Source organism: Euprymna scolopes, chromosome 29 (assembly GCF_053919585.1).
Source record: "Euprymna scolopes isolate OS-2025 chromosome 29, ASM5391958v1, whole genome shotgun sequence".
Lineage (NCBI taxonomy): Eukaryota > Metazoa > Mollusca > Cephalopoda > Sepiida > Sepiolidae > Euprymna > Euprymna scolopes.
In genome coordinates, this window is record NC_136510.1 from 44,897,953 (window position 1) to 44,910,054 (window position 12,102).

A 12,102-nucleotide genomic window follows, 5' to 3' on the forward strand; every position below is an offset into this window, starting at 1 on the left:
TTTTAAATTCAGTAATATTCACTGCATAATTTGGAAGCTACTATTGTAATTTATTAGAATTGACAAAAAACCCGATTGAAACCATTGTTTTTATCTGAAAACTCCATTTATCAACTACAAAATCTTGTCCCAATTCTGTAGAAGTGCCATAATTTTTATTTTTGTTTTCTTTAAAAAAATTTTTATATAATTTGTTTTTCTTTCCCAGGATTTTTCTTTTATTTTAAAAGGACTAACGCGGCTCCTGAACAATCCTCTTATGCAGACTTATCTCCCAGGTTCTTGTAAAAAAGTTCAATTTCATCAAGAGATGTTGGTTTTATTTTGGAAAATGTGTGATATTAACAAGGTAAATCTTCAAACAAATTTACTTACGTTATGCAAGTCACCAAGCAAGTCAAGTCTATTCTGTGACTTGACTCTTGACTGATGACTGATAGTGATGGTAATGACCGTTTAATAGTTATTCTGCAGTCATCATTTCTTACCATGCTTTTCTTGACATTTCTCTGTGAACCGGACCTGATATTTTAACTGTTCTACATCTATTAACTAAGGATGAAAGAATCGATAAGAGTTTTTGAGTCAGTAGATGTTGAACAGTTAAGTTATCAGATCCAGTTCACAGGGGAAAGCTAGGGAAAACATGAGAGGATGTGATAAAAATGGACAAGGGAAAAAAAAGGGATAAATAAAAAACCTGGTCGGAGATAGGTTAGTTTGTATTTCTTCAACGCGTCGAATACATGCCAGCGTTTAAAACAGATGTTAAATCGAATATGATGATTTTCAATATGATACCATCTTGGATTTGAAACGCACTTGTGGTTATCCTGAAAAGAACGGCTTCAAAGAAACAATATTATTTTCGTTCATTTGTTTATTAAAGTTCTCTGGAAAACAAAACCAATGAACCTCTTTGGTTTCAAGCAATTTAGACATCTTAACTGAAACCAAAGAGGAAAGAAAGAGAACACTATGGAAAACAGACGTCGCTTTTACTTTTATTTAGGTCTGGCAGTATCTTCTATCGACTAGGTCTTGTAAAGGGCAGATAACCTAACATGCCTCTCCAATTACAGTATTCAACACTTGTATAGGTGTGTGTATTGTCAATTTCACTAATATGAAACAGATGAATCCAGCACTTTTCCTCACTAAATAGTAATTAAAGTACTAAGTAAATAATAAGGCGGACTAGACTCTACAGCCTTAACAGGGATAACTAATCTAGAAGGAAATCTGAAGCATTTTGTCTATTGATGTTGCACTATTTAGAAAATAACAAAGAATCTCTCCCCCCCCCCTCCTCAAAAAAAGACATATTATTTTTAACAAAAACCCAATTTAATTTTTCTTTGTAGTTTTTATTCTTGAGAAAGCTGAAGTGTTTCTATTTTACCTCAAATGTTTTGCTTTCAGTCTTAACAGTCGAAATTTCAAATGATCTTGTGAAACTACTGATATTTATGCTTTATTCAAGTCATCTTATAGTAATTATATAATAAATATAACTAATTGAGCACTCTAGTTTTTTTTTCTCTAAAAACCATGGTTTTTGGCTACAACTATTGCCAATGAATTCTCTTTCTCCATCTGTGTACCTAGAACTAAGCCGAACTTTCATGAGCAAAGTTTTTTTCCTTAGAACTGCCATCTGTGAAACATTACCATGGGGCTGCTTCCTATCTGACTATCAAATTGCCATTTTCAAATCCAATGTAAATAAATTATTGTTGAGCCGTCCTCCTTAGTAGTCACTTCCTGACCAATACAATCATTGTTACTAATTCACCTCAATTAAACCTGTTGAACTCAATAACCCTTATCCTTAAGTGGCCTGTGGGTCTTGATAATGGGGATTTATTTGTGAGAAAAATGAATGTATGTGTAACCTCCATGTATGTTCTTTAAATTTTTTGAGAATTGGATAACAAAAATATTAAAAAATATTCTTGCCAAGTAAATGAAATATATAAAAAAAACCCTGTTTGCATATTTTTTTTTTTTTTTGCAGAAATTTATGTTTTACGTGTTGAAAAGCAGTGATGTGCTGGACGTACTTGTGCCAATTCTTTATTTCCTTAATGATGCCCGAGCTGATCAATGTAAGTATTTGAGTGTGGATAATGTCCTCTTTACATTAGAAGGTTGAATCCTATTCTACTGAATTAGTATCATTTATAGTGACCCACTTCTCCCCAACAACTGATTTCGAATCAAAACATGAAAATTATTAGGATAATGTTTATCTTAAAGAGGCCTTTTTAGATGTGATTGGTCTAGCTTGGTCTAGATTGGTTTTTGCCAACATCAGTAATAACGTTTGCTCATAATATCCGCAGTAGTAGTAGTAGTCTAGGTTTCTTTTCTGACAACATGTGAGATAAACAAGACCCATCAAAAAAAACACTGGCATCCAAAACAAAACTGACTCTTGAACAAAAAAATTTTTTTTTTTTTTTTGGTAGACATTTTGGACTCCCAACAATGCTTACTTTGCATAATCACCCCGATCTCTTACAGGAAGGATCATGTGAAGGTTGTCAACATCCCTAAGTGAAAGTATTTCTGTAGAAGAAACTGATGGACAGATGAATGGATAAACGGACAGTTGTTCCTCACTGAGGACAAATCGAGTCGGTCAATGGCTTAGTCTCAATAGATCGCAGTGTGATAGCTGCTCTACTAAGTACAACACCCAGAGCCTGAAGTCAAGTGGTCTACGAGTGATCCCTTGTCTCATGCTTGAGTTTGAAATAGGACAGCAACATCCCGCCGGTCGTACATGTCAAGTCAGTCGGTCCGTTCACGCATGCCACCGCATAAGCGGCAATGATGATGGCAACCCGACAACAGCTCGAAGACCGCTGATGAAACCACCACCATCGCCACCATAAGCAATGATATTTATTATGGCAGACTCCAGCAGAATGGAGAGAGCCCCCTTTTGTAATATCATGACTGAACTGGTTGTGGTTCTAGATTAGAGGCTTTCAGCCGTTATCGCGTGGTGGCAGCATGGCACTGCCGTTCGTTGCTCTGATTTTGTGGTTCCTCTCGTAATGGCCGGGATAGCCTGGCTATGGATGACATTGCACACATCAGTAGGATAAAACTGTCTTATGACGTTTGAGCACAGTTTATATTCCCTGTCAATGGGTGGACAATCCAACGCTTGGTAAATTCTGCTTTGCAATCATAGGAATAACCGACATTAAAGGCTCAAACAGCAATGTTAAACTTGATACAGTTCATCTCAGTCCATGTCATTAACCACTTAGCCGTCGTTATGTTGCTGATGTTGTTGTATCAAATACAAACTAAAATACACTTTCTCAAGATTTTATACATAAATATGATTTTGAAAATTAAAATTTTCAACAAATTTGGGAATATTTTAAGTGGAATGATCTCGAAAGCAAATGTGGTATTGTGGTGACTGAGATGATTCTAGTTAAGAATAAGGTAGATATTTATATCGCTTTACACTAGGGATGACTAATGGCTCGCTCTTTTCCCCACACTTTTGATGACCTTGTGCCTAATTTGTTTAAAATGTAAATTTTTTTTTAATGTTTTTGGCAAATAAAAATTTGAAAGTGTAATATCTGTTTGATCCAAAGACCGTATAATAATATTATGGGGTCTAAGTTTGCACTAGATGTCTATAGAAAAAGTATGCAAAATTAAAGGATACAACTGAGATGTTTCCACAGATCCTACTTGTAACGGAGAGGGGAATCATGAAAGCAAACACAACTAAAAATCCATGTTCATTTACAAGGAAAGAAATGAATAGATGGAAACCAAAGAACAAGAAACCTAAAGGGGGGGGGTATAATTTAAAAAGTATAACACAAAACCATACACATATACAAATTTAAATGTTTCTATCAAAAACAATTTTTTATTTATTTATTTTTTTTTTTCAGCTCGTGTTGGTCTAATGCACATTGGAGTATTTATTTTACTTCTCCTCAGTGGAGAGCGCAATTTTGGAGTTCGCTTGAACAAACCTTACTCTGTGCGAGTGCCTATGGACATTCCAGTTTTTACAGGCACCCACGCTGATTTCCTCATCATTGTAAGTTCTATATTTAATTTGTTTCCGGAATAATCACTTTTCCTCTCTCCTTGTAGGAGATATTTTCAAAGATATTTTCATACATAGGTTTAGTTGAATAGAAATGGATAAATTTAGCTAAGTAGAATATTCTTATTCTTGTTATTAATCTTATTCAATGTTTTTTTTTTTCCTTTGCATTTTTCTTTATTGCTTTGAACCAATATGATTATTTGGTAGTTATGCACTTTTGCCACCATGCTGAAATAATAACGTTATTATTTTGAAAGCTATTCTTGAAATGGGAGAGGGGAGGGTGTTTTGTAACTATTCTATACTTCCACCTAACAATTTAATAAAAAGAAATGATATTGTGAAGTTTGAATTTAACCTGAAAAAACTATTTTAAAATAGCACGGTGGCAAAAGTGCACAAGCACAGATTATTTTAATTAAATCAATTAAATCAAGGTCTCTTACAAACAGTAACAACTAAAAGCTGTATTTGATGTTGCAAAATGATTGTAAGATGATAAAAATAAAAGGATTCACAAAAATAAAAGTTATAATTTTGAACTGCCATATTTTTTCTTGATCATTGGAATGCAACCAAACAATACATGTGCTCTGAAGATGAAAACAATTTCATTGAGCTTGTTATTTGAAACAATTTAGATGAAATAATAAGGGACATATACCATAAAAAAATGTTTTCTATAAACCTAGAAATATATATATGTGTGTGTGTGTGTGTGTGTGTGTAATTAAAATTGGTACAAACTGAATCTTGTGGAGTTTGTAGTGCCCGATATGAGACAAAACAAAGAAAAGAAAATAATGGCTACTGCTTCTAATTAGTTGCTGGCGATTTTCTGAAGTAACAAGATTTCTTGTCACCTCATATGCAAATTAGTTTCAATAAAAAATCAGATTTTCAGTGACTGAGTTGATTCAGATTTTGGAGTAGCAAGCTTTGACAGCAGTGTACCCAATTTAACCCCCAAATTGGTAGTTGAAAGTACAGAATATTTAACAAATTATTATTTATCCACTAATATATATATATATATAATATATATATATATATATTGTGTGTGTCTTTGTAATTAAAATAAAAATATTATACAGTTAGTGCTTGTAAACATTGGCTACACAAGAAGTTTGTGTGCAAGAACTGAAAGCCAATAGAGAGTTAGAAAAAGTATGTTTAGATTACGAGACTATTGAGGTTTTTTAGCCGTTTGAAGGATTGGTATTTAACTAGTCTTGAAAATTTTATTTTTATTGGATATGAAAACTGAATAAGTTAAAAGTAATTTTTTATTTTTATTTACTTATTTGTTTGATTGATTTATTTATTTTGCTTTCAGGTTTTCCACAAAATTATCACAACTGGACATCAACGTCTACAGCCATTGTTTGATTGTCTTCTGACGATTATTGTTAATGGTGAGTTATTTCCCTTGAATTCAGGTCTGTTTGTAAGCAGTTATTTTACCATGTTTTTTGTTACAGAATTTTTTTTTCGCTGTATTTTAAAAAAAAATTCTTACATGAAATCTAAATTTTGACTTGATATAGAAATACAGGAAGGAGTAATTCATTAAAGATTTAAAAATTATTTTTGTTAAAAATTAAAAACATTATCCATTCAGATGGTGAATCAGTTGGATGTCATTTTATAAAATGAGTTAAAAGTCTGATATCATTTTAAACACAACTCCTTGGAGTTAAAGAATAAGGAGTAAAAACTTTTGCAGGAATCGATTAGTTTTTAATTGTTTTTACAGAATTTTTTTTTTTTTTGTGAGCACTCACGCTTTTCTCTGAAATGCTGTGTGTGTCTCCTGTCCGCACATGATCTAGGGGAACAAAATAATCCTAGAAAAGAAGTGAAGCTTTTAGATGCTTTATTTTCTCTTAATTTATGAAATTTGGGTAAAATGTATAAGTTGTTTGTCTTCTTAAGAACCACCTTTTACATATTTGATTCTGTCGATGTTAATTACCAGTTATGAGCAAGGTTTCTTTCTTAAAATTACTTGTCTTTTGAATACAGTACTGTTGGGCTGCTTCTCAGCTGTCTACAACATTGCTGTTTTTAAGTCCAATGCAAACAAATTCTTGTTGAGCCGTCTTCTTGAATAATCAATTTCTGACTAGTTTCAACTATTGTTACTAATCCACTCAATGTTTTACTGTTCACCAGATGAACTCCTTAAGCCTTATCCTTGAGTGGCCTTTGGGTTTTGATAAGCAGTGACTTGTTAGTAAAAAAAAAAAAGTATGCTGCAGCAATCCACATGAAAAACTGATGGACTAGAGTCAAATATTAATTTTGTAGGAAGAAAACTATCGATGATAAAAGCAAAAAGAGATTGACTTTACTTTATATATTAGAAAGAAAATAAAAATTTATTGAAATTTGTATAACTTTGTTTTATTTACATTCCCTCTCGTGTGTGTGTGTGTGTGTGTGTGTGTGTGTGTGTGTGTGTGTGTGTGTGTGTGTGTGTGTGTGTTTGTAAAAGCTATAACTCTTATTCCTTTAAAGTTTAGTTCGTAGTGTTTGGATTCTTCAGACTGTTGTTCTTATTTGAGTGTTATTTTCACATTTTTTGCAGACTTATCAGGATCTGTGACCTAGTGCATAATGTACTTGATAAATTCAGTTGTAATTTACACTCTTCTGGAGGTGGAAGGTTCAATCTTCAGCGCAGGTGACACTCGAAATACAATTACAAATTACTAAGGACTTCTACCTAGTAATAACTGACGGAATGAGGTCATACTACCCCCGTGGATTAAACAAAGAGTTTGTTTGAAATTTTGTGCAGATTCCTGAGTTCGGCAGAAAGATTTCAGAGTTTGACAAGAGACACCTGAAGAAGGTCACAGGTTACATTGATGGAAATGTAAAAATAACTTTCAAGATGAGAACAGTAGTCTGAAGAATCCAAATAATGAATTATTAGTCTTTATCTCAAAAATACACAAACATAAATAAATTTACGAGAAATTCTTGTTAAAATTTATTGTTTATACTTTAATAGTTTATATTTTAATGGTTTACACTTTAATTTTTAATAACCTATTTTTATCTAATATTTATTGGCTTGCATTTAGGATTTTCGTTTCTCATTGCAGTGTCTCCCTACCTGAAAACATTGTCGATGGTTGCAAGTACAAAACTCTTGCATCTTTTACAGGTATGCTTTTTTTTTTCCAAGTACTTTGATTTCTTTCTCCTCCCTTCATTTTTTTGATTAATTGATTCAACTTAGTTTCTTACACTGAAGTAGCCAAATGTGTTAGGAAAATAGATTTGAGTTTTTTCATCAAACATCAGCTGACTTTTTGCTGCCTGTAGTTGTCAAAAAGTGAGATTTGCAGTTGAAAATTGACAGGAAGGAGTTCCTTGATCATTTTAAGCAAGTGTAGCAGCAAGTCATGGGAACGTATACCAGAAAGAACTATTGGAAATAAGTCATACATCATCCACTATGACTATGCAATCCCTACAGCTACACATTTAAAAACAGGACAGTAAAATCTTACAATGATATGGGACAATAGGAAAAAACTAGCGACTCTAGTTGAAGTCGGTATCCCTAATGATACTGGCTTAAACAGAGCTGAGAGAGAAAGATAACAAAATATCAAGATCTTATGTACGACATGAAAAGAAAAACTGGAATCTTAAGATCTCCATTCTAGTAATCATAGGAGCAGCTCAATGCCTGAAAAAAAATTTCAAAAACTACCTGGCGAATATACCAAGTGAACCAAGTGCAAGAGAGATGCAAACAATTGTACTTAAAAGGATGGTTATAATTTTAAAAAGATCTCTGAATTAGTTTCTGAAAAAAAAGTGGGTGAATGTTTGAGATCTGGTAGGTTACCTCATCCCCAGTAAAAATAAAAGGTAAGAAAATCGGGGTAAAAAAAACTAAAAAAAAAAAAACAATGAAACAGTCATATGATAGGAATGTTTTGAAAATCACTAATGAATGCAAATTTAATTGATAGAGCTAAATGCAAGGTGAACCAAAAGTAGGTGAACAATGTTGTAAACCTTCTTACATGTGGAAGTGGTACTCTTGTCATAATAGAGGCCAACTGAGGTCAGCCATCCAGCCTCAATAAAAATTATCCTGGCTACCTATTTTCACAATATTCAGCAAATAAAACAAATATAATTAAACATTTGTATCCGAATCTTTGGAATCTCTTATGATGTTTTACTCCATAAGAGTGCCACTTCCACAGGTTAGAAGATTTATAACATTGCCCATCTACTTTTGGCTCACCCTGTATATATATATTTTCATTTTCTTTTTTTAAATAATTTCTAAAAACTTTTTCTTCCAGGCTTTCAGTACTCCATGGTTTCTGTATGCGAGTCCAACAAATCATCATTTAGTTTTTTTCCTTCTTGAAGTTTTTAACAACATTATTCAATACCAATTTGATGGTAAGTTGTTGCGTTCTTTTTTCTTCTGTTGGCCACATTTCATTGACTAATTACTTTGCATAGAAAAAAAAAATATTATATTGCCCACTCCTGCTCCCAGCCCTAAACCTCATTACCATTTTTATTTTAATCTTTTAATTTCAATATTTGATTTTTTTTTAAAGTTATAAATCATTGCAATATTTTTTTGGCATAAGAAACTGGGTATGATCACAAGATTTAGACGATTATATTTATAGCCAGGGGTGATAAGACCAAACCAATCAGGTACTAGAATCATTGTAGAAAATGAATCTCTTTGAATTTTTCAGTCGTACCTAACTTGGTTGATGCTACTAATTTTGCTTGGGACAACTACATTTAATATTTACAATTTGCTAATTTTTTTTTCTACATTCTGGGATGGTTTTTTTATTACAAGAATGACTATCTACTAGAGAAACAAGCCGAGTATGCAAGGTCCCCTTCCATGAGTGAAAAATTTACTGTCACCATGACTAATGTTTGTGCAAAATTTTAAAAAATCCAAGGCCTAGTTATTAAGAAAAGTGCAAACAAACAGATGAAAGGACGAACAGGAGTGAATTACTCGGTTCAATCCCTCCTTTGCTGGGAGCCCAACAAAATGAAGTAAAATGCTGTCTTTACTGTTTATGGATGTCCAGTGTAAATGCAGACCCCCATAATATTATTTCAAAACCTTCTAATACAAAATTAATGCCATGTGTGTGTGGAAAGCATCTTGGTATAAAGCTTTTTGTATTGCATCCTAAGATAGTGAAAAAAAAAAAGACACCATATTTATGTTATAAATTTTATTTTTTCCAGACAGCTCTTATTTTAATTCCTCATCTTATTTTATTTCTTAACAAATTAGATACCATTTAGTAGTCCCCTTCCCCATATAATAGATATGCAGTATTAAGCATGATAAAAGCACTTGATATTAAGTTTTATTTGACAAAAAATAGCCATGTAAAAAGAAATCTTACATGCACATGCAGTCTGCATGTTTGTCCACAGTCACTTAAAACTTGGCTCTGCTAGTTAGCATCATGACCTCTTTTGGACATGTTGCTCTAGATATGTCATGTTAGGACTGATAATAAATTTATAACTTAAAATATTGCAGTATTAAGAACATTTTAAAATTCAATTTATAGCATCAATTATATTAAAATTATTATTAAAATTCAATTATAGCATCAATTCTTAATACTGCAATATTTTAAGTTATGAATTTATTATATTTTTTACTAAAATATCTTGTCCTTTTCTTTTCCAGTTTAAACAACTAGTCCTTTACTTTTCCATGTTTAAGCTTAACCATATTACTTTTCATGCTCGCATTTTTCTGTTGTAATTCATGATTTTTCCAGGCTTCCAATAAATTCACTTGTTCTTTGTTTAATTTTAGTCTTATGTGTTTATGGGGGCAAAAAAATATGTAATAACAATGTACGGTACTCGTCTGTTTTCAATAAAATTCCCCCAATTATCTCCCTTTTATTCTGTTTTATTTTTTACTTCTCTTTTAGCGGCAGCAGTTAATATTTGCAACAGTAGTTGCTATGGAAACCAATCATAAAGGGTGGCTCACCTCCTTTCATATTTTTTACAATTTTGAACACCAAAAAATTCATCATAACTTTCGTTATGACTGAATGAAAATTGAATTTTTGTCACAATATAGCTGAGAAGTTGATCTATAAACTGTAATAATTGTTTGAAATTTAGTTGAATAATGAATGAGCGATGAAGCTTTAAAGCAGTTCTAAATGACTAAAACTTCCACTTAACTATATATCCAAACACGGTAGTGTTTGAATGATATATATATATATATATATATATATATATGTGTGTGTGTGTGTGATTAGTTATCATTCCCAAATCAGAAGATGTATTTAATTCACACTTATAAGTTTTTATTAATTTTTTTTTTATGAAGTATGTCTTAAAAGGTTTTTCATTGAATAGCAGAAGATCACTTAACCACTTTTTGAGACAAAAAACTGTTGGAGAGTTTTTATTTTTTATTTCTATATTGAATGAAAAAGGATTTGAAGAAGAAAAACTGTAGATAAAAAGAAATGGAGATATTTAAAGTTTACAAAAACATGAATAAAAAAATGTGTATTTGTGTAACCCCACAACCTGATAATTACTTCTAAATAATTCTTTGTCTTTCTGTCTTTTTAGGTAATTCTAATCTTGTATATACCATCATCCGAAAACGAAATGTATTCCACCAATTGGCTAATCTTCCGACGGACTATTCTGCCATTTCCAGGGCATTAAGCAAAAGAGGCAAGAAATTGAACCACCCTCCCAGTGAATCAAAAGAACCAGAGACAATGGAAGGTGCCACACCAGCTACAGAAGCTGAGCCAGGTACCCTGAAGGTTACCCTTGCAGCCACACCTCGTAAGTTCATCGTTTGGAATGCACTTCTCCGTCGTCCCTTGTTTTATTGTAGCACTGATACCTGGTGAGTTGTTCACCTTAATCAGATTAAGCCAGCTTCCTCCAAAGGTGGAAGTTTGTAGGGAATATTATTTGTGGAAAGTAGAAAGTAGACCTTTTAGCAACTTTTTAACTCTTGCTTTCTTTATCCTCTAGTCCTCACATTCCATGAACAATGTTTCTGACAAAGAGAGAAGAATTGCTGTTTTCTGGGTCAGAATCTATCCATATAACACTTATTGTTAGCTAGGTTTTGACCTTGAAGTGTTATTTTTTTTTTTTTATATTAGCATCTTACATCAAGTGGCTTCATGCCTCATCTGGAGCGATTTCCATAAAAAAATTCACAAGCAGTTCCCAATTGCATGTTTATTTTGGTTAGGGGAGTTTTTTTTTTCTTTTGCTGCTGTAACTATCTTTTCACATACAGTGCTTGATATTCCCCAATGGTCACTCATCTGATGTTGACTAGGCTAAGCATTGCTTAACTTTTGTGATCTTAGGATAACCAGTGTCTCAACATAATTATGCCATACTGTAACACTACAATGGATCAATTTGTTGATCCAAGCAGATTATCGCAAACATAGCTGGAGTTGTGTTGTTTTGATAACACATAGCAGTCATTCGTTCTATCTCCTTTTCTTTTTTCATTGTTAACAGCCATCATATGTCTGTTCTGATGTGCGTCAATGTGATTCTAATCTTGTGTATACCATTATCTGAAAACGAAACTTATTCCACCAATTGGTTAACCTTCCAAACAACTTTTGTTACTGAAATTGACTCTCAGTGGTAGTCAACACTGCCAACAAGAGCCCTCTCTCTCTCTCTCTCTCTCTCTCTCTCTCTCTCCTGTTACTATTTTTAACCATGGTTCTAGTCTGCATCAATATCGGAAACAAAGCTCCCTCACAACCAGAAAATATTTCTTTTTATACCTTCTCGGTCATTGGTGACAAATGGGAATCTCTGCTTGGGGTAGTCTTGTTTTGGCTGATGACACATGCATTATGTCATTTAATCATAGTTTTGCTGGTGTTTGCAGTGCGAGATAACCATGATTACAAATGCACACATGCAAATAAGGCTTCATA

The 12,102-nt window shown here is 32.7% G+C and overlaps 1 protein-coding gene across 2 annotated transcripts in view; it reads left to right on the top strand.

The window, feature by feature from the left end:
* LOC145252633 (protein HID1-like) overlaps window positions 1-12,102 on the top strand; it is a 97,859-nt gene that overhangs the window by 68,248 nt on the left and 17,509 nt on the right. For both annotated transcript variants that reach the window (XM_080112358.1, XM_080112357.1), the window contains exons 10-16: window positions 209-349; window positions 2,018-2,108; window positions 3,936-4,087; window positions 5,436-5,514; window positions 7,213-7,274; window positions 8,437-8,539; window positions 10,742-10,966. In XM_080112358.1, the coding sequence (XP_079968484.1) occupies window positions 209-349; window positions 2,018-2,108; window positions 3,936-4,087; window positions 5,436-5,514; window positions 7,213-7,274; window positions 8,437-8,539; window positions 10,742-10,966 (853 nt within the window). The remainder of the gene's footprint in view (window positions 1-208; window positions 350-2,017; window positions 2,109-3,935; window positions 4,088-5,435; window positions 5,515-7,212; window positions 7,275-8,436; window positions 8,540-10,741; window positions 10,967-12,102) is intronic.